The following is an 18845-nucleotide window of genomic DNA, read 5'->3' on the forward strand; positions in this document are numbered from 1 at the left end:
ATTGAAATCTGTGGTTGATGGAGGCAGCATCCATTGGAGGGACTGACGGGACTTATTTGATACTGATTACACACAGGGAATATATTCTGAAAATATTATTTAAAAGAGGCTGTAGTAATTATTAATTCTCAAATATTTGGGACAGAAAAAGGCATAAACCTATCTATGTTTGGTCAGCAGACATGACCTGGAATTCCTAATCAGCTGGAGATAAACCAAGCTAATAATCAACCCTCTTCTTGCAGTCATTTAAACATTCATATTTTCCCACCAGTCATAATAAGGTTACAGTTTTGGGAGTAGTTTAATTCCACTCTTCACATGATGGATTTCATCTGTCTCTAGCTAAAATGTGTTTATATGTAACACACTGAAGTTGTGTGAGGCTGGCTGAACTCCTGACTTCTCCTCCAAACCTCTCTCTAGTGCGGGCTCAGAAAGGAATCATGTCTCCTCCCTGGCTTCTCAGTTTTCACCTGTTACCTTTGCTTTTTCTTCTCTTCTGAATCAGCAACCAACAAATGACTGCAGGACCCGACGCTGTGCCTCAGAATGTCCCAAAAACACTGGAATCTTTCTCGTTTGTAAGTAAGTGGTTCTGGCATGTGTAAAGCTGTACTTTGTGTGTCATTACCCACAGCTCTCAGGTCTCAGGGCTTGCCTGTGCAAGGCAGTGAATTGTCGAGGAATAAAGGTGGTCCTGTACTTGGCTGCTCATTTGTTGTTTCCCAAAGCAATACTGGAAGCTCTGATGGAGATTCCATGGCACGAAAATCAACCTTTGGAGGCCAAGAGATTTGACCCATATGGTAGGATTTATTTTGCTTTCAATTTTTCTATTTTAGTATTGTTCTTTCACTGGACATTCTGTACCAGAAGCCAGATAGAAAACAAAAACAGACACGATCAAATTCCTGGAAACAATGAGTTTCATAGTACTAGAGAGGCAATTGTGGGAAAAGCAGGGAGTTAAATGTTGTAGATAGAGGGTAGCTTTACATCATATAAACAACAAATGTAATTTTCAAAATGCATGAAACTAATCAGGGCGTCATGTTGGGACAGGTGTGGTGAGGCATCTGGGGAAGAGGTTCAGCAGTGATGTGGAAAGTGTGCCCTGTCAGAAGGGTCAGCCACAAAGTGTGGCCACTTTCCCCCATGTGCCACGAGGAACACGTGGAGCACAGCACACTGTTCCTGGTGTCACAGTCCCAGGGCAGGAGAGGGGAAACAAGGAGAATAAGTGAGACCCTGGCCCGAGTGAGAGCAAAGCAGATCCACGTGTGTGTGAGTGTCATGCTCAGTCCATGAGCTATGAGAGATGTGCACCAAGGTCCTGACAAGATAAAAATCGTCCCTGGTACCATCCATGGAAGAGTTTTCTAAGTGCATTTCCAGGAGATGGGTTCTGTAAAGACCTAGTCCTTGCCATCTACCCATCCTGTTTGCTCTCATCATGTTCCTGATGCTTCCAAGGTCTTGGTCATGATCTTCCAAGACCAGTTATAGCAAGAGTCACGTTTCTACCCAAATCTTACCAAGTGTCCACCAGGAACTCAATGACGGATGGTGCAAATGCTCATTTATGAACTTGATACCCTAGTTACGAAATGAACTTCCTGAGACTGGCAAGAATCTGATCACCTTCAGAATCACCACTGAAAAATTTTCCTCTTTGGAATAACCTCAGGTTGTTCTTGCTGAAATCAGATTAAGGGAGGAAGAAAGCATTGGAATGGTATTACAAAGAGATGGGGAGGAGAAAAGATGCCTAATGACTACATCTGAGGTCCTCTGCCACAGGAACTGCTGTTCAGACAGTCCTGAAGACAGAGTTACCTCTGTGAAGTCAGAGTTACCATCATTTACATTGCCCAACCACTGACCAAGTGAGCCATCAAGTACCTGTGAGTCTGGTTTTGGGGGCAACCTTCACACGAAGGAAAAGCCCAGCTGTACTCAGCACTTTAGAAATTACTCAAAGATTCTCATCTCAGGGTATGTCTGTGTCTCACCTTTTTGTGCCGGGACCACAACCTCTGCCCTTTTCCTAAGCCCTTATTACATGTCAGATAATTAGTGCTGGGAAGATAAAGTGATCCAGTGTCCTTCCTAGAAAGGCTCTGCCATAAATTCTTGCCAGATTTCTAGGTCAGACTGTTAGGGGCAATGCAAAGATTAGGAGATGAAGTTTCACATCTTTTTCAGCTTGCTGAACTTAGTTCCTTTCACATCTTGCTAGGAATTCCTCTGGGGATCAATAAGACCAAACCTATTTGTGCTGTCCTTGGATATTGGAAAAATTCAAGATACACAGATTACTGTGCTGTAGGAAATCTCATGACATGCCAGAAACAGTTAACAACTGCTCGGCATCCTCAGAGGTACCGTGGCCCTGTACAACCATTTTCCAACAAGTAGTTGTCTCTGGAAACTGAGAGGAGCAGAAGGATGGGATTTGTAAGCATTGACATTCAATGTGGTCATTCCTCTTTAAGACACCCAAATCAGAACCAGGTATTTCTGAAGCACTCAGTAGTCCCTGCCATGACACACATGGCTGGATTTTTTAGTGGGGTTTTCAGTGGGGAGCAGAGTTAAACACTTAGAGAGTATTTAAATGTGGCCGGTTATTCTAATGCCTGTAAGGAAATGAAACTCTTGAAAAGCCTTGGCTAAGTGCAAGACCCATCTGCACTGAAAGCAGAGTTGTGTGTTGGCAGAGGAGGAGGGAAGGAGTTTCTTCCCTGGACTTTCCAACACACCCTTTATCGCTAGGATTGGGAGAGCACATTGGAAACCCCAAGGTCATATTTCAATGCCTGGAGGGAGTTTAAAACCCCAGTTATCTGGCTGGAGGTCAGAGGCTGGGGGTGTTTCTCTCACAGCTGTGTCCCCGCTGGTGAAACTCTCCCTTAAGCCCGATGTACACAGAGGCTTTGCCGATGGGTGTTTCGGGAGCGCTCCGTGAGCCCACGCCCTGTGCTGTTGACAAAGAAGGTGCAAATGAAGCTTTAAGCCTGAGAAGAGGGGAGGGATGATCTCCTTTGGGAGAGCGTGGGTGAGGAACAACACATCTTCATAAAGAACAGAAACTGGGCCCTGCATGAACCAAGACCACCAGGGCAGAATTGGGGCAGGTAAAAGAAAGAGGGAAAGGACGTGCTGTGCTTTCTTTTCCTAGTGCACAGAGAGACTCCAATGTGGAGGAGAGACAGGACAGTGAGTGTGTCGGTAGGGACAGATGCCAGGCAAGTGGGCAGACACTGATTTTAAGAGAGTCACAGACCAGAGCTCTGCAGGAAAACTCCTTGCAGATCCTACACCCAAAACTGGCCCCCACTCATGTAACCACATCTCAAAACTCTCCTGTGTTCATGGTCTGTGAATCACAGCAGCAACTGTTCTCTCTGTCCTCAGCTCTTGTCCTCCTGGGCTTTTTATAGCAGCCCAAACATCCTGTTACCAAACGGTGCATTTCTAACCCTGTAGTTACTTTCATCCCTTTCTCGATGAGTCTTCTAGAGGGTCTTTCGTCACTCTGATAAGCAGGTTGGTGAGTATCAGCGAGAGGCACAGAGGTCTGAAGCGGATATTTCTTGTGAAGTGAGTCACAGGGGGCTGGATTCCAGCCAGGAGAGCGCTGCAGGGCCAAGCGCACCTGCGGCCCCTCCCCTGCGCTGAGGTGTCCCCGAGCACGGACCCCTTCCACCGCGGCACCTTCCTCCTGTGCTTTTCTCTGGTGCTCTGGAGAGTGTTAAATGCCCACACTGCTCTCCCTTCCCTCCCTGCACGATTGCTAGTAGTGGCACAGAGGTTGTGCTTCCCTTGTGTTTAATCACCCTGGTATCAGCGCACGGGAAAGTTCAGGCTCATGCTGGGAAAGACACGCTTGGATGAGGATGACGCCGCAGGGACGTGGCAGGGCATCAACAGCCCCCAAGTGCGTGGGGACGAGGGCTGTGGACTGGAACTTGTGACATGCCGAGAAAAGGTGTGTCTGATTCACTACCCAGCTCCTCTGCCAAAACACACCTGCGTGGAGCTGGTATGCAGTGACGGGCACCGCGTATTCTCCCGCGCTCTCGGGAAAGCCGAGTGGTCACACACGTTTTCAGTGATAGGGATCTCACCACGCCCAGGCAGGGAGTCCTGCCCCGGTGCTAAAGAGGAGCGGGACTCCTCGCTCTCCATCTAAAGGCACTTAGTCAGGGCCTCGTTTTCCCCAGCTCTAAAATGGGGTTAGTAATACATCATTGAGATTATGTGTTTCTCAGGTGTGGGATTTCATAGGCAGCCATAAAACGAAATTTATTGTACTGAGGAGAACATGGTACTTTGAGAACCTGAAAAGACTGTGATGAAATGCTTGTTTTAGCATTTATTGCTTTGTAGTGACTAAAAAAGCTGTTTTAAAGCAGTGTGCGCAAGCATCATACCTGTGTATATAATATACAGACACACACACATGTACAAACACGGTTTTTACTTACCAATCCTTTAAGCTCTCATCTACCAGAACATGCCTTTGCTTTCCTATTTTCCTTTAATCTTATATATTGCCTGCTTGAAAAATCATAGGCTGCTCAGAAGTCTTACTATTTTCCTTGGGGTTACTGAGCTAAAGCCAAGCTAAATTCCAAGGTTTTGTGACTGTATGAGCATGGCTGAAGGGGTACATTACACACTGCTCTGTAATTTATTTGTGTACACATCTCACATCCAAGGAGCACTGCTCTGGAGCTGAACACACTTAGAGGCCATGGATGGCAGTGTGTGAAGCAGGAAAACGGAGTTGGTACAGCTAGGAGGGAGGAGTGGGAAGGGTTGGGCAGACAAACCCATGGAGCAGAAGAGCTCCTGGGGAAAGTCCTTCCGAAGCTCTCCATCACCTCTGACTCCTGAGCCCTTCCTGCTGGACAAGCCCCTGGCCCTGAACACAAGTCACCTCATGGGCTGCTTGCTGTTTGCAGAGAGGTCTGCATTTCATACATGAACGCACAGCATCACCACTTCCTTCTTGCTCCAGGCCCTCTGCTACACTATATATTAGACACTGAGGAAGTAAAGGCAGAGCACCACACTTCTATGTTCATGGGACTGCAACCTCAGTGGGGTGTTGCTGCAAAAATGGTTTTGTCAGTAGACTGGTGACAACCACCTCCCAAGACTGGCAGTAGTTTCTCTTTCTCTAACATAAATAGCTTGGCTTTAACAGAGAGCAGAGACCCCCTTGTGTTAATGAGTAATAAAAGGAATCGACCCGTGGTGCATTTGTCCCTGAGCTGGGGCTGAGTGTAGTCAAGGTGATAAAACTCTTAAATTAGCAAAGTTTTGCTGCATTGATCCCACACTGAGTAAGAGCCTGACAAGGCCAAGCTCTGACAATCAAATATTAGGATACCCTAATGCTTTTGTTAGTGTCAAAGCACAGTTAGCATATGTAGTACAGCCTACAAATTCACTGGAAAGCTACCCTGCGTCATGCCAGCCAGGTTTTGGGCTATACAAAGGCATCTTCTGAGTTTATTTTGGGAGAGCTGTTTTCTGAAGCTGAGGGGACATCTGTCATGCAAGTTAGGAAAGCAGACCGTGATGAGAAACTGCTACAGACTTTGCTTCAAGAAGATGCTGAGTTGTTCTAAATAAAGAGTATTAAACATGTACCTTGCCATTTTCTACTAAATAAAAGAGTATTGTATTCTTTCTAGTAACTACAGCAGATTCTATGGGTGTGTTTGAAGACACAGACCTAAAGAAGGACCAGATATTGGATTGGTCTCTCCACCAGGTGAAAAGCCACAAACCATCTTCATTGTGTTTTACACTCTGGAGCAGCATTACACCAGGGAAAACTGGAGGATCCTGATCTGCTCTGCTGTCCAGGCCAGGATGCTCCAGAGCCCCAAGCTAGATGCAAATGGCTGGAGCCACTTCCTGCCCCCAGTGACTCATGGCCAGGGAAGCACAGGCATCCTGCTCTAGGAAGGGTCACTCACCTGCCCTGCCCCGAAGGGAAGGTGAACACATGGAGATGGAAGGAGCTGGGAAAGCAACACATTGCTGGGCATGTGGAAAATAAACCAGGCATCACCAGGATTACAATAACAGTTGTGGAGAGATGGTGTGAAGCACAGGCAGCATTGGTGCCTCACATGCTGCCTCCACTCCTTAGTGGAGTTTGCCTCTTGGTCTGACATCCATGGACATTTCATGGGCTGGGCTGGAAGAACAGAGTATGATGTGCCCAGCACAAAAGCTTAGAAACATCTCTCTAGCTATTATCACAGGAGATTTTCACTTTTCTACCTCTGTCATGCTTGTATTGAGACACTTTCACCATGCACCAAATAAGAGAAAATGTCCCCTTTCTTTCCACTGGGCTTATCCTCTCTGAAAATGGCTTGCATTTGGGTACAGGACAGAAGGAAAAGGCAATGGCTATAATACATTTCATATGGTTATAATACATTTTCTGGTTAATCCAGGCTCTGTTGCTGTTAAACTCTGGTCTTGACACTGTTAAGGACTTAATGCTGATTGTGGGAAGGCTGTCTCAGATTTTTCAGGCCTTTTCTAGCTCACCACACTGCTTTTTCTGGGTTGCCAGTAATAACAACTTACTAGGATGCTTTTCAAAAATGGGTGCAGACAGAGGTTAATGAACTCAGGACAGGACAAGTACAGGAAGATGATGTGTGTTTTCATACCTCAGACAAATGCAATCTATATACAGGTATGTGCTAATGAAAGTCATGATCCTTTATGGGACCTGTGTGGCCACTGCCATGTCCCCATGGATCAGAACTGTTGAAAACATAAAGGTACCCTTGTCACAGAGAGCCATGAAGTGAAATTCATGAAGGTTTCTTTGACTTATCTGGACATTTGGAGATCATACCCACATAACCACATCAAGACCTGCATCTGGGAAAGATGGAAGAAGAAAAGTTCCTCACTTGTTAGCTTCTATAAATGGAATTAGGAAGCAGAAAGCAGAAAGCTGTAGCAGTAGAGCCTCCTGCATACCCTGGCTTTATGACCTGGGACTTTTGTTCTCCACTTAAGCCTCCCAAAGCATGTGCCGAGGATCTGTTCCACAGGGTGACCTCTGAGGAGTGGAGTGAGGTGAGCCTGGCATCGAGGGTAAAAGTTGCGATCTCTGTCAGCAAAACCACCTCATGAGGTTATGATTGGAATTATACGGGTTATCTTTTGTAAGGATAAACTTCTCATTGCTGTGGTATTTGAAGGGGAATCCCGGAGAAGCAGAAGCTTTGAGCAGTGCTGTAAAGGTGCCGCTTGGCTCCATCTGGAGGTGACAGCTCAGATGACAGACACCGCCAGCTTGGGCAAGCAGCTAGAAGCAAAGCGGAACGCAGAGCAAGAGTCTGCTCCTCTGCCCTGTGTTGAATATTTGCCCATTCAAGGCAGGTCTTCAGTCTGTTACTGCTTCTCTTTATATAAAAAAAAAAAAAAAAAAAAAAAAAAAAAAAAAAAGATCATTGAGGATGCGATGGTTTCTGTGCTTTTGTACCTTTGGGGTGAGAGGAATTTCTAGTCCTACTCCCCTTTGGTTTCCCTGAAAGGTGCTCTGGAGCCCTAATGGCTTTCTCAGCACTGCATGAGAGGAGACATTGAGAAGCCTCTTACAGAGGCCCCAGCCTTCTGCCCCTGGCAGCCTGTGTGACCCCTGCTCACCTGCAGAGTCTGTCAGGAAAACAGAAGTTTGCAATCAGAGCAAGCAGGGAAATTCCAACCAACTGAAATCCTCCAGACTGGCACTAGTCTGAAAACTTCAAGATTTCCACATGGGAGTTGTACTCATGCCGTGAACAAATTGAGGCCTAGGGCATGAGAGGTGTTGAGGTTTGACTTAAATTCAGAATATAGAGTTCTGTATCTGGGATGGGGGTAGATGTTGGCTCTGAAGGCACATGACTGCTGCCTTTTCCTTTTCCTCTCTAGTGACATTTCTGCATTGAACTAGATCATCACTGCACCAGAGACCAACAGAGTAACAACCAAGGGGCCTGGGATCTACACCAAGACACTTAATAATTGCTCCCTGCTAAGGCATAAACCATTGAACAGGAATAAATGTGTGTGTGTGCATATGAGAGCTCCTCTCTGTGTCCCTCAGCAAGGCTCAAGACTTCTGCCCTGGAGAACAAGTTTTGATTCTTTTTTCTAATCCCTATTTTGACAAAACCTGCCATGATACCTGCCTCCCCTGGCAGTCCAGGGCTGCAGTTACCTGCATGTCACTTGTGCACAGCCCCATTTCTCTTCAGTCAGGCATGACAAGAGCTGTAGCGGTGCAGGGCGGATTGGCTGCAGCAGCTCCCGTGGGTGCTCTCTCCCTCCTCCTGACCCCTGGCAGGTGAGCACTGCCCCTGCAGCCATCACTGCCAGATGGCATCTGCACCAGAGAGGAGGTCCTGCTCTTCATGGTCACTGCTGGCCATCTGGGACACTGACACTCTGTCTCTACCCTGGCTTTAGGAACAAGGCTGGGCACTGTTGTTCGCACTCCCGTGGGTGTGCTGAGCACCTGCTGGCATGAAATTTTTCCTCCAATATGTGGGCTTCTTTTTTGCCTTTTTCTCTGCTGCGTTTTTGATAATATCTACCTGGACAGACTGCTGGATGGTGAATGCTGATGACTCCCTGGAGGTAAGACTGGGGTGAGGAGAGCCTGATCACCAAAAACAATGTGTCCTAGAGAGAGTTTGCTCCTGGTATCATTGCTTCACTCCACTCTCATGTTCTTTCTCCCTGTTGTGCTGGATGAAAGTGGATGAGAATGAAAATAATTACTGTGGCAAGAGCAGGAGAAAAGTGGTGTTTTGTGAAATTCTCTTTGCCAGACATTTTTATCCAGACTGTGCTCTTACTGAGTAAGTTCAGGAAAGATCTACAGGTTTAGTTTTAAATGTGCATGAACTTGGGAAGAGTTATCCTGTACCTCCAGCCTGCATGGATATTTTGAAGATGTTTCTAGTTCTATAGTTCAGACTTCTTGGTGGAGACATCCAGCATGTACAACAGTGCTCTTCAAGTCTTTTCCTGACCATTGAGCTACAGGGCTACCAGAAATTTAAGGGGAGCATGGGGACTCAGTATCTCCTGGAACTCATGTGGACAGTAGCACTCTCATATTAGAAAAAGATATTGGCAAAATATAATTGTAATCAAGGGAGCAGATTGCTGCTTACAGGCAAGGTGTGTCCCAAAGCCTCCAGGCCTAAAATCAGCACTGTTTCTCCAGCACTCAATGCTGCAAATTTGTAATTTTCTTCCCAGCACAGCCATTCATTTCTGTACATTTAAGCTGCAGGTCCACAGTGTAGGAATCTGCTCTCTGGCAGGTTGGATTGTTTAGGACAGAAAGTTTGACTGAATGTATCAGGATGAAACTTTCTGCTGTCCAGCATAATGAAACTGTGAGCTCCTCTGCCCTCAGTGATTGCAATGCAGCATTTAGTTGCAGCACGTGAAGGGGTGAATTATCCAAGGAAAGAAGGATAAAACTAATTACAAGAAAATCTTTTTTTTTCTCTATGCCACAAGAAATCCTGACAATCTGACTGTCAGAAACCCTGAAAGGTGGATGTAAGTGCCAAGATGATGATCCAGTGCAGTGCAGTTCCTGGTGGTCAGCGTGTCTGCTCAGTGAGCCTCTTTTCAGGACAAATAGAGTGCAGCCAGTGATGCTGGATGTGACGTGATTCTCCATTTGGGAGATATTTCAGGTTCCTTTCAGGAAGTACTCAGATGAAGGTATCAGTATACTCAGAAGAGCCAAGGGAGTCCAGTTGTGGGGAAAACCAGATGAGAGAAGCCCAGCTCCTGAGCAAAGTGAGTCTAGTAAAGAGCTGGTCCATTACCCTGAGGCTAGGTAACCTTGTCTTCCTGGCGCAAAGGCACCTGCGATGGGCTGTCCGAAGTGCTCCATTAACACCCAGTTTGGTCATTAGCAACCACTATTCTCACATTCCGGCTCTGAGTGTGAATACTAAATAATGAAGCAAAACGCCCCCAGCCATAATACCTGACCACTGATCTTAATGACCCTAATGACTCACTGCCTCTGTAAACAGGCGAATGTCCACGGCCAGAAAGGCTAGAGTCCGCAATGACTCCTGTTTTCAGCTGGAAAAAGGGTAAGTTAGGCAACTTTGACTCCAGGAGAAGGGAACTCCATCCTTCAGCAGCTGCTGGATCTTGGCTGGTTGCTTGGCTTTGACCCTGGCTCCCCGCAGCTGGGGAGGATGAAGCCCTCCCTGTGGTCCCACTGGAGAGGAGCATCCCAGGAAGAAGAGGCCGAGGAGTGCCAGGAGCAGCCACTTCCAGAGAGGCTGCAGGGCCCTGACTCAGCTTTCACAGCCCCTTGAGAAACAACAGGTTACAGAAAGTTGTTTAAGTTAGTGACTCCCTGTGAAGCATCAAGACAGGGCTGGGTCAATTTTTGCGGTAGTTTGTAGTGGGAAAAGCCCATAATCTGCTTCTCAACGAGTGCTGTATTGTGTAGACAGTCCCTCCCTGTTGCAGGTGGACTATAAATACCACCACTACTGTTAAATGCTGCCTGTTTTACTCTCAAGCTGGGCTTGTAATCATTGTCTGCTGGCACCTTCTCAGAGTGCGGTAAAACACTGTGACTAACATTGCTTATGTGTTTGTCTTCTCCGCTTTCCCCAGAAGGAGAAGGGTGTGCTTGTTCTGTAATTTTGCTTTTTTTCTGTATGAGAATCATTTTAGTATTAATTATACATTATGAATAGGGTATCATTATATGTATTACAGTCATTATGCAGTTCATGTTTTACATGCATATTTGTGTTAGGGAAAGCAGGTCGTGGCAATGTGTTTCGTAATCCGAGTGGGGGATGAGGAGCATGGCTGTGGTGTTTGGCTGCTCAGGGAGTCCTTAGCTGGGCCCTGGGAGGCTGGAGCAGATCTGCTATAGGGGGAGAGAGGTGATGGGGAATTTGTGCTACCAACATGGTGCAGGAGTCAAGCCATGGGATGGGGAAATCCATGTCCCCACATGATGCCCCATGCCCTGACCCCTGTCCCCTTTCCAGCAGCGAGTTCCCATGTGCCTGAGGGTCTGTGCTGTCAGCGCAAGGGAAGATGCTCAAGGGTGGCCTGGGAGCAGATTAACAACCAGAAGGATCAACAGTGCACAAAACAGAGGGAAGCAAGTGTTGGACCCTGGCCGCAGAAACCAGAATAGCTCAGCAGCAGCTCAGGGCAGCCAGAGGTCCCCACAGTGACACCTGTTCCTATCCCTCCAACACCTGGCTGCACACAGGCTGTGTGGAGATGGGCTGGCTCCTGCTTTGCCTGTGCTGGCTGTAGCAGGAGTAGTGGCAACTGAGACATCCCAAGAAATGAAAAACATTGAACAAGTTTTTGTTAGTCAGGGAAGTGGGTTATTTCACAAGCTAGATCATAACTGTTGTGCTTAAGACCTCTGTTTTGCTTGGAGGGTGACAAAGCCTGGAATCCTGCTAGTCTCCTTATAAATAATTTAGATGTAGATGCTGCTTGTAAGATTTAAAAAACAGTAATGATATCAGCAAGTGAGGAAGTAAGTGACATTATTAGCTGAATGCAGAGTAGTATAAGTTAGCCTATGGTGGTTTGGGAGGAAAGAGAAATTATATAAACACAAGTGGAACAAAATGTAATTTAATAAAAATATGCTAATTTCAAGCACAGCCTGAACAGTGGTGAGTTAAGACAGAAGAGGACCTGCAACTGCATTAAGAGGGCCATGGTGAAAATACATTGAATGTAAACACAGCAAATTATTTTATGAGACTTTGTTTTCTTGAAAAGCACAGAATAAATGAAATTATTTTTTCCATCACTGCTTCTCATTTTTCATCATATTTTTCATTAAATATGCCATGAAATTCTCAGAAATGTTAAGCACTTCTCATCTTCATGAAACAAAACTTGTAGATTATTTTCACTCAAATATAAATAGTATCTCTTCTGCCAGTCTGAAGTAGCAAGTCATTTTTCCTCACCTTTGATCCAGACAGCAATATCACAGAGGAGGTGCACAGCTTGGCTCAGACATTGTGTAGTGGAGAAAATATTACAGTTGGCTACAGACCTCAGTGCATCCTGAATAAGACTTTATTATGTGTCCGAGATATGTTATTATCTGCTTTGTGATTTACACGGTGCAAGAAAAATGAATTTATTGCATCATCCAAGCAAGCCTGGTCCCCTTCCCCTGTGTGAAACTCATTTGCTGGAAGAGTTTCTCTTTCCATTAACTGCAGCGGGTGTCGCTGGCAGGAGTGGGCGGGCTGGAGTCCAAAGCTGCACCGACATTAACTCTGCTCCTCGTATGAGCAATTCCAGGAATATTTTAAAGGTGCTTGTTGCCATATTTGCATTGGTAATGGAAACGCCTCCCGTATTAAAGTGATTTATGGAAGGCTGGGCTGGGAATGGTATCTACGGCTCGAGGACAGCAGAGACGATTAACAACGATGCTGCTGCCTCGTCTGCCCCAGTCTGGATGTCTCAGTGATGACTGTGGCTTGGGCACGCGTGGTCCCATGGCTGGCAGCACACCGGGAGCCCCAGGGCCGGGATCAGCACTGGCTGCCTCTGGTTTTCCAGCCAGTGTTTGCAGCTGAGTCATTTGGGGGCAGCCCTCCCCAGATGTCTGCAGAGGGGCTCACATCCAGACTCCTCTGCACTCCTCTCCCATTCTGTGAGCTGCTCCTCCTCTGTCAGGAGGATGGTGTAAAGAAGGGGAGCACAGGCAGCAAAATCTTGGGTTGTCTGGTCCATGGCCCTGCCCAGCTCAGCCTAGACAAGAGTTTGGCAATGAGTGAGCAAACCTGCTCTTAGATCTTTCTGGTCAGCCACCCCCAGCTCCTCCTAGATATTTCCTTAAAAATTTTTATCCATACTAGTAGGCAAGGGTTTTTTTCCTAATGTCTAGTCTGAATTTTTTTCCTCTAATATAAAAACATTAGTAGGGATGTAGAAAACATTGTCCTTTTCCTCCAAGCTTCTGCTTTTTCTCTTCAAGCTAAACACTCAGGTTTGCCATCATTGTAGCTGGACCAGGATTTCTGTTGAAGGACTAAGATGACCACCTGCTGCATTGATGGATATTTTAACCTATGGTCTTTTTTTGTCTTCTCAATCCACAGGTGAGTACAAAATGCCGGGGCCTGTGGTGGGAATGTGTCACAAACGTTTTTGATGGGATCCAAACTTGTGATGAGTACGACTCCATCTACGCCGAGCATTCTGGTATGTAAGAGTCAGAGATGTTTCTACAAGTGGTGGGGATACTTGAGTGCAGACTAAGAGTATCTGTTCTACTCAGTGACAGATAATTAGAGGCATGTTTCTTTTCTCAGTTAGGTATTACTCCCAAGGGAAGCTGAAAAAAGCTGAACATCAGAATATAATATTCCTCTGGGATCTGACCCCATTACCTGCCCACATTTCCATTCAATGTGCACTGGAATGATCTGCTTTTGTCCTGCAGTGAAACTGGTGCTGACCCGAGCCATGATGATAACAGCAGACCTCCTGTCAGGATTTGGATTTCTCTTCCTGGTCCTGGGACTGGACTGTGTAAAATTCCTTCCCGATGAGCCGCTCATCAAGCTGCGCATCTGCCTGGTGTCTGGGGTTATGTTGCTCCTCGCAGGTATTTCCCCACTGTGTCCCCATTCTGTAAGACAGCCTTTAGCAAAGTGGGGAAGTGTTAAAAGCCTTTTATTTTGGCTGGTGATGTTCTGTAGGGGGAAGGATCTTTATTTGATTTATTTGTGTAATGCAGCTTCTTCTGTTCACCACCTGCCTCAAACAGCATGTAGTTGAGTTTATCTGCTTTCAGTTCATGTTTTGACCAGGTGAGTTGGCTTTGAGTTGACTGATTTCCATTGATTGCTATATCACTGTGGAGCAGTTGAAGTTGTTGATATAGCAAACAGACCTTGCTGTAGGTCTCTAGACCAATTGCTGAAAGACTAGAAAGTCCTGGCATCCTGGTTTGGTTCCTGGCTCTGCCACAGATTGTGTGACCTTGGGCAAGTCACTTAGCCCAAAATCTCTGCAGCTGATCTCTAATAAAAGAATAATAACATGTCTGTCCCTTCTAGATGATAAATACCCAACTGGCTGAGGTGCTTTGCTGTTACAGCCAGTGGGAGAATTTTAAACACAAAAATAAATAGCCAGCTAGGTACCAAATAATATAATTTGACTTTATGCCAATATCAAGCAGCTACCTCTTCTTCAGTCTAAGTGGATTTAATAACTCACCCCAGCCACTGAGAGCACATGTAAAACACGTCGAGAGGCTCCTTTAAACATCTTCCAATTCACTTATCAAAGTTTGTCTGAAAAGCATCATCAAAGTTCTGAAAATCACAACAGATCAGAAAATCGAATTCTGGAGACAACTTTACGAACAGCTGAGAGGGGAGGAGCTTCCTGCCTTTTGCTGCAGAAACCTGAGTGCTGCCGGTGTGCTGGAAGTGTGTGTGAGTGCCAAGCCATGAGGTGCAGCCTCTGCCTGGCAGCCCAGGATATCAGCAGGAGCCAGGGTGAATCACCAAAGATGGAGCATGGACGGGGGCCAAAACCTGCTGCCCCAGGAAGGTCTTCCCACACTGAAGTCTGACCCAGCAGGCAGCAGCTCTAGCTTTAGATCTGATCCCCATGGTTCTGAGTGTGGCACCTCTCTCCTGCCCTGCAGGTCTCCCTGGCATCACGGGCTCTGTGTGGTACGCCGTGGATGTCTACGTGGAGCGCTCCTCTCTGCTCTTCCACAACGTGTTCCTGGGCACCCAGTACAAGTTTGGTTGGTCCTGCTGGCTTGGCATGGCGGGGTCACTTGGCTGCTTCTTGTCCGGGTCCCTGCTCACCTGCTGCATGTATCTCTTCAGAGGTGAGGAAGCACGGCTGAAGCACAGCTCAGGGATAGAGCCATTGCTCAGGGTGTGCTACAGGTGCACAGGGTGGGGAAAGTCCTTTGGCATAGCTGCTCATCTCCAGTGGCGATATTTTCAGCTGTAAAATGGGAATAGTCTTAGGCAGCTCTAGAAAGCACATCAAGATCTTCATGTGGGAGCTGAGGTGTGAGGATGACATAAAGTGTGTTGTTATTATGTCACATCTTGGAGTGCTGCTTTCCCTGAATAACGAAACTTTGCATCTGAAAGTCACTCATTAGCAGTTCCTATGTCTCTCCCTGTGCCTCACAGAGACCAGTTCTGGAAGATTCCATTCTGCCTACTCCTTGAGGAAAGGCTATTCCTCAGCTGCGACCGTTGTGACAAACGTGCATTTGCCATCCTCGCAAACAGCCACCTCCAAAATGTATGCGGTGGACACAAGGGTGTGAGGAGGAGGTAAGTGCTCCAGAAAGAGCTCTGCTTTAATTTGTAGTGGATTGCACAGAGACTCAAGCTCTTGTGGTTGTGATACAGATGCAGTTGAATTGCAAGGATCTACTATATGCTACAATGTTTGCATTATGAGAGCTTCAAAATACTTTTCCTTCAAGAAAGTAAACTCTGAGAAGATCCTGCTTTCTGGAATCCTCTTGACTTGAGTACTGAGACCACTTGTATAAGCACAGACTGAAATAACCAACGCAAACTCTTTTCAGCATTTGTCTCAACACCATTGGTAGAAGTGAGATAAATCAGCCATTCCTGAATCAGACCGCAGTGTTCTGCATGAAGACCCCCAAACTGCAAGATGGATCCGTTCCATGTCTGGCAATGCGTCAACAGAGAAAGGAGAAAATCCTGGCAAAGGGAGGGACTGACTGCCTGACCAACATCTGGACCCTGTGCACTCAGTAGGGGGGTCTGCCCCTCCTACAGGCAGCTGGGGAGCTTTTCAAGAGATAAGAGCTGTGTTAAATGTCTGGCCCTCTCTTTGGTCCATGAATCTGCACTGAGAAATGATTGTAAATGCAGGTGCATTCTTCCCTGAAAAATACAGTCCTTCTCAGTCAGTATTAAAGGTACACTACTAAACTCAGTGAAATCTGGAAATTGCCAGCTTCATTCTGCTTAATAAAAACATTTCTTGGATGAAGTGAGTGAAGATCCAAAATCGGAACTTGTGCATTACAATATATCTACATTAACTAGAAGCTAGGATAAATGATACTAAAATCTATTGTCCCTTTCCATCAAAAGGTATTTAAACCTAGTTCAGGACTGCTGTCCCCAGCTGCAATCCAGGCTGCCATAGGCTGGATGAGGTTAGGGCATCAGCCAGGTCTTCACTAGGGTGGGGGAGGAAAACCCCTGTGTGGCTTAACATGTTCCCTAAGGATGGATGTGAACATTTTTTCGTGCCTTTAATAGAGAGAGAAGCTGAGACAGTGTTTTCTTAGGGTTGGTGGGAACTGTCCAAATGCAGTCTTTTCTGACCATGGACACCACACCATATCATGGCCACTGAAGGCTGAGAAAAATCTCCCAGCACAGAGATTTATCTGCTTAGGAGCAGTGGAGAAACAAAGCTGGAGTCTCAGCTGGGTGTGCACAGCTGTGGGTGCTGAAGCACTACCAAAGGTAGGCTTCCTCCATGGACTGATTGGTGGGGAGGCTGGATTTCCTTCTCCCAGACAGTATGAAGTGAAACTTTATATTATGTGGGCCAGAGGGAGATGGGCTTGCTGAGTTTGGAGTGAGCTGTATCCCAAGCAGCACTTCTGATAACTCCTATGATGGAAAATGAAGGGCTGAGTCCTCTGATGGGTTACCCTGGAAGCAGCACCTTGTTGTGCAGCACAGAACTGACCAGTAAGGCCAAAACATAACCCAGCCCTGACATGGCTCCACGTCCAGAAGCACCCAGGGCCTGGAACAGACAGGACAACAGCAGGTCCATATGGATCTACTTCGGACCCAGACACCTGCCCAGGGCTCAGAGCACAGCACAACCATCTCAGCAAGAGCCCTGGTGGCAGCTCTGCTGCCCAGGCAAGGGAGGCTCATGCCTGCAGAGTTCGTGCCTGCAGTGTTTGTGCTGCTTGGGCTGGCAGACATTTATGTCAGCCAAACTGAGAGCAGGTTACTGCCAACAGATGAGCTATATCAAACAGATGTAAACACAGTAGGAGGGGTGATGGAAGCTTTTTTACAAGTTCCTGAGAGACAACGAGTACAAGAGTTATGAGCGATGTGATGACTTCACAGATTGTACCAAGAATGCACAAAGAGATCTGGAGGTGACAGGAATTTTTGTCTGTTATTGCAGGAAACTGAATTCAGAACATGGCAGTTGTTTGTTTTGTTTTTTAAACTTTTTAAAAGCCCCATCAGAAATGTGTTTTCTGTGGGTCTTTGGGGCAGGAGAGCTGACACTGCTGATGCTCTCTGCCAGGTCAGGGAAACTTGGGAAAATTTTTTGGTCTGCTTCCAGGGCTGTGTCCCTGCTGCCCTGCTCCTTCAGAGACACAGTGGGAAGGAGATGGAGGGTGAACACACCCCAGAGCTCTGCCCAAAGGCAGAGCTGTGTTCAGTGACTGCTCCACTGCACACATCCCCACTCCTGCCCAGAGAGGCAAATGCTCCCTCAGCCTCCCCGAGGGAGGAGAGATGCTGCAAGCAGCCTCAGCCCTGCTTACCCAGCTCAGAGATGCTCCTGGGGAGGAGGTACCCAGCAAAGGCATCAACTCTGAATCAAAAACTCCCCAGCCTATGCAGCCAGCACATTATCCCTCCCCACAAACTCTCAGGGATGCCTGCCAGCCTCTTGCTGCTGTTTTCCATAGCTTTTTCTGAGCACAAAGGTTATTTCTTGCTGTGAAGATTTCTTTCTTGTTTAGCAGAGAAGAAATGTAGGTGTAATTACAAATCTCAGATCACTGATTTCTCCTGTTCAGTGATTGAGGAGAATTCTGGGCCTTTGTCCTAAATGGCCTTCAGTTTGTTTTAAGGTGGTGGGAGCTGTTTTGTGACTTGCAACAGGTGGGTCACACCAAGCAGTGGCTCAGTGGGCACTGAATGTCTACACCCACTGAATATCAAGGATTTGTTTCTTTGGGCCCTCCAGGCCTGTGTTCCTCCTTGGGGTACACAAATAGAGCACAAATACTGCCTTAATTCATCCTCCTCAAATACACTTCACATGCAAAGAGTTTATGTACAAATATTCTTTGCATATCAAGAATTTTGCATCAACACTTGTGAGCCTCTCTTCTTCAGTATCTGTATAGAATAAGAGTTAATGCCTTAATCATACTTCTGTTCTAGCCAAACTCTATGGTAGGTTTTGAGGACCCATCTCCTGCACAAGAGGGCCAGGAAAAGGTCACAGCAACTCTTAGTTTTGCTGGGTTAATGTTTTGTAACCAGTCCAGTAGTACATTGCTTCATTATTCAAATTCTGCTGACAGTCTAGCTGATGTTTTGATCAGCTGTTAATATTTAATTGTTAATTCCTGTTTGATTTAATACTGACACTGGTTTCATGACTGCAGGATTCACTCCTCATTAGCTCATTATCAGGTCACAATGCAGATCTATTCTAGTTTAATTGTATATTCATTAGCAAGAAACCTCCCAGAAAGTAAACAGGACTTATTTTTTCTTTCAAAATCACAACCAGTCCCTAAGGCTAAGGATGTATCAGGTAAGCTCAGTTATTAAGTATTTCCTTAATACCTACCTGCATTCCATTCAGTAGCAGCTCACTAGGAATGACAATAGACTGATTTTCCCCTCTTGATGGCCATTGTTGGTTTACCAAGGCTTTTTGCTCAATTGCAATTTCCAGCTGAGCTGAGGCCGAACATTTAATCCATCACTTCCAACAGCTTT

At 46.3% G+C, this 18845-nt stretch overlaps 1 protein-coding gene across 3 annotated transcripts; it reads left to right on the forward strand.

Moving 5' to 3' along the window:
- The first annotated feature begins 254 nt into the window (after window positions 1-254).
- On the forward strand, window positions 255-16103 carry CLDN16 (claudin 16). Of its 3 annotated transcripts, none has more exons than XM_053951907.1 (6): window positions 255-584; window positions 13194-13296; window positions 13538-13702; window positions 14756-14947; window positions 15264-15410; window positions 15671-16103. In XM_053951907.1, the coding sequence occupies exons 1-5, from the start codon at window positions 522-524 to the stop codon at window positions 15401-15403; spliced, it is 663 nt and encodes a 220-aa protein (XP_053807882.1). In that variant the 5' UTR covers window positions 255-521; the 3' UTR covers window positions 15404-15410; window positions 15671-16103. The 3 variants fall into 3 exon arrangements, with proteins under 3 accessions (XP_053807882.1, XP_053807883.1, XP_053807881.1); XM_053951908.1 differs by lacking the exon at window positions 255-584 and adding an exon at window positions 8560-8676; XM_053951906.1 differs by lacking the exon at window positions 255-584 and adding an exon at window positions 8563-8676 and having other exon boundaries at window positions 15489-16103.
- The last annotated feature ends 2742 nt before the right edge of the window (window positions 16104-18845 follow it).

Source organism: Vidua chalybeata, chromosome 10 (assembly GCF_026979565.1).
Source record: "Vidua chalybeata isolate OUT-0048 chromosome 10, bVidCha1 merged haplotype, whole genome shotgun sequence".
NCBI lineage: Eukaryota > Metazoa > Chordata > Aves > Passeriformes > Viduidae > Vidua > Vidua chalybeata.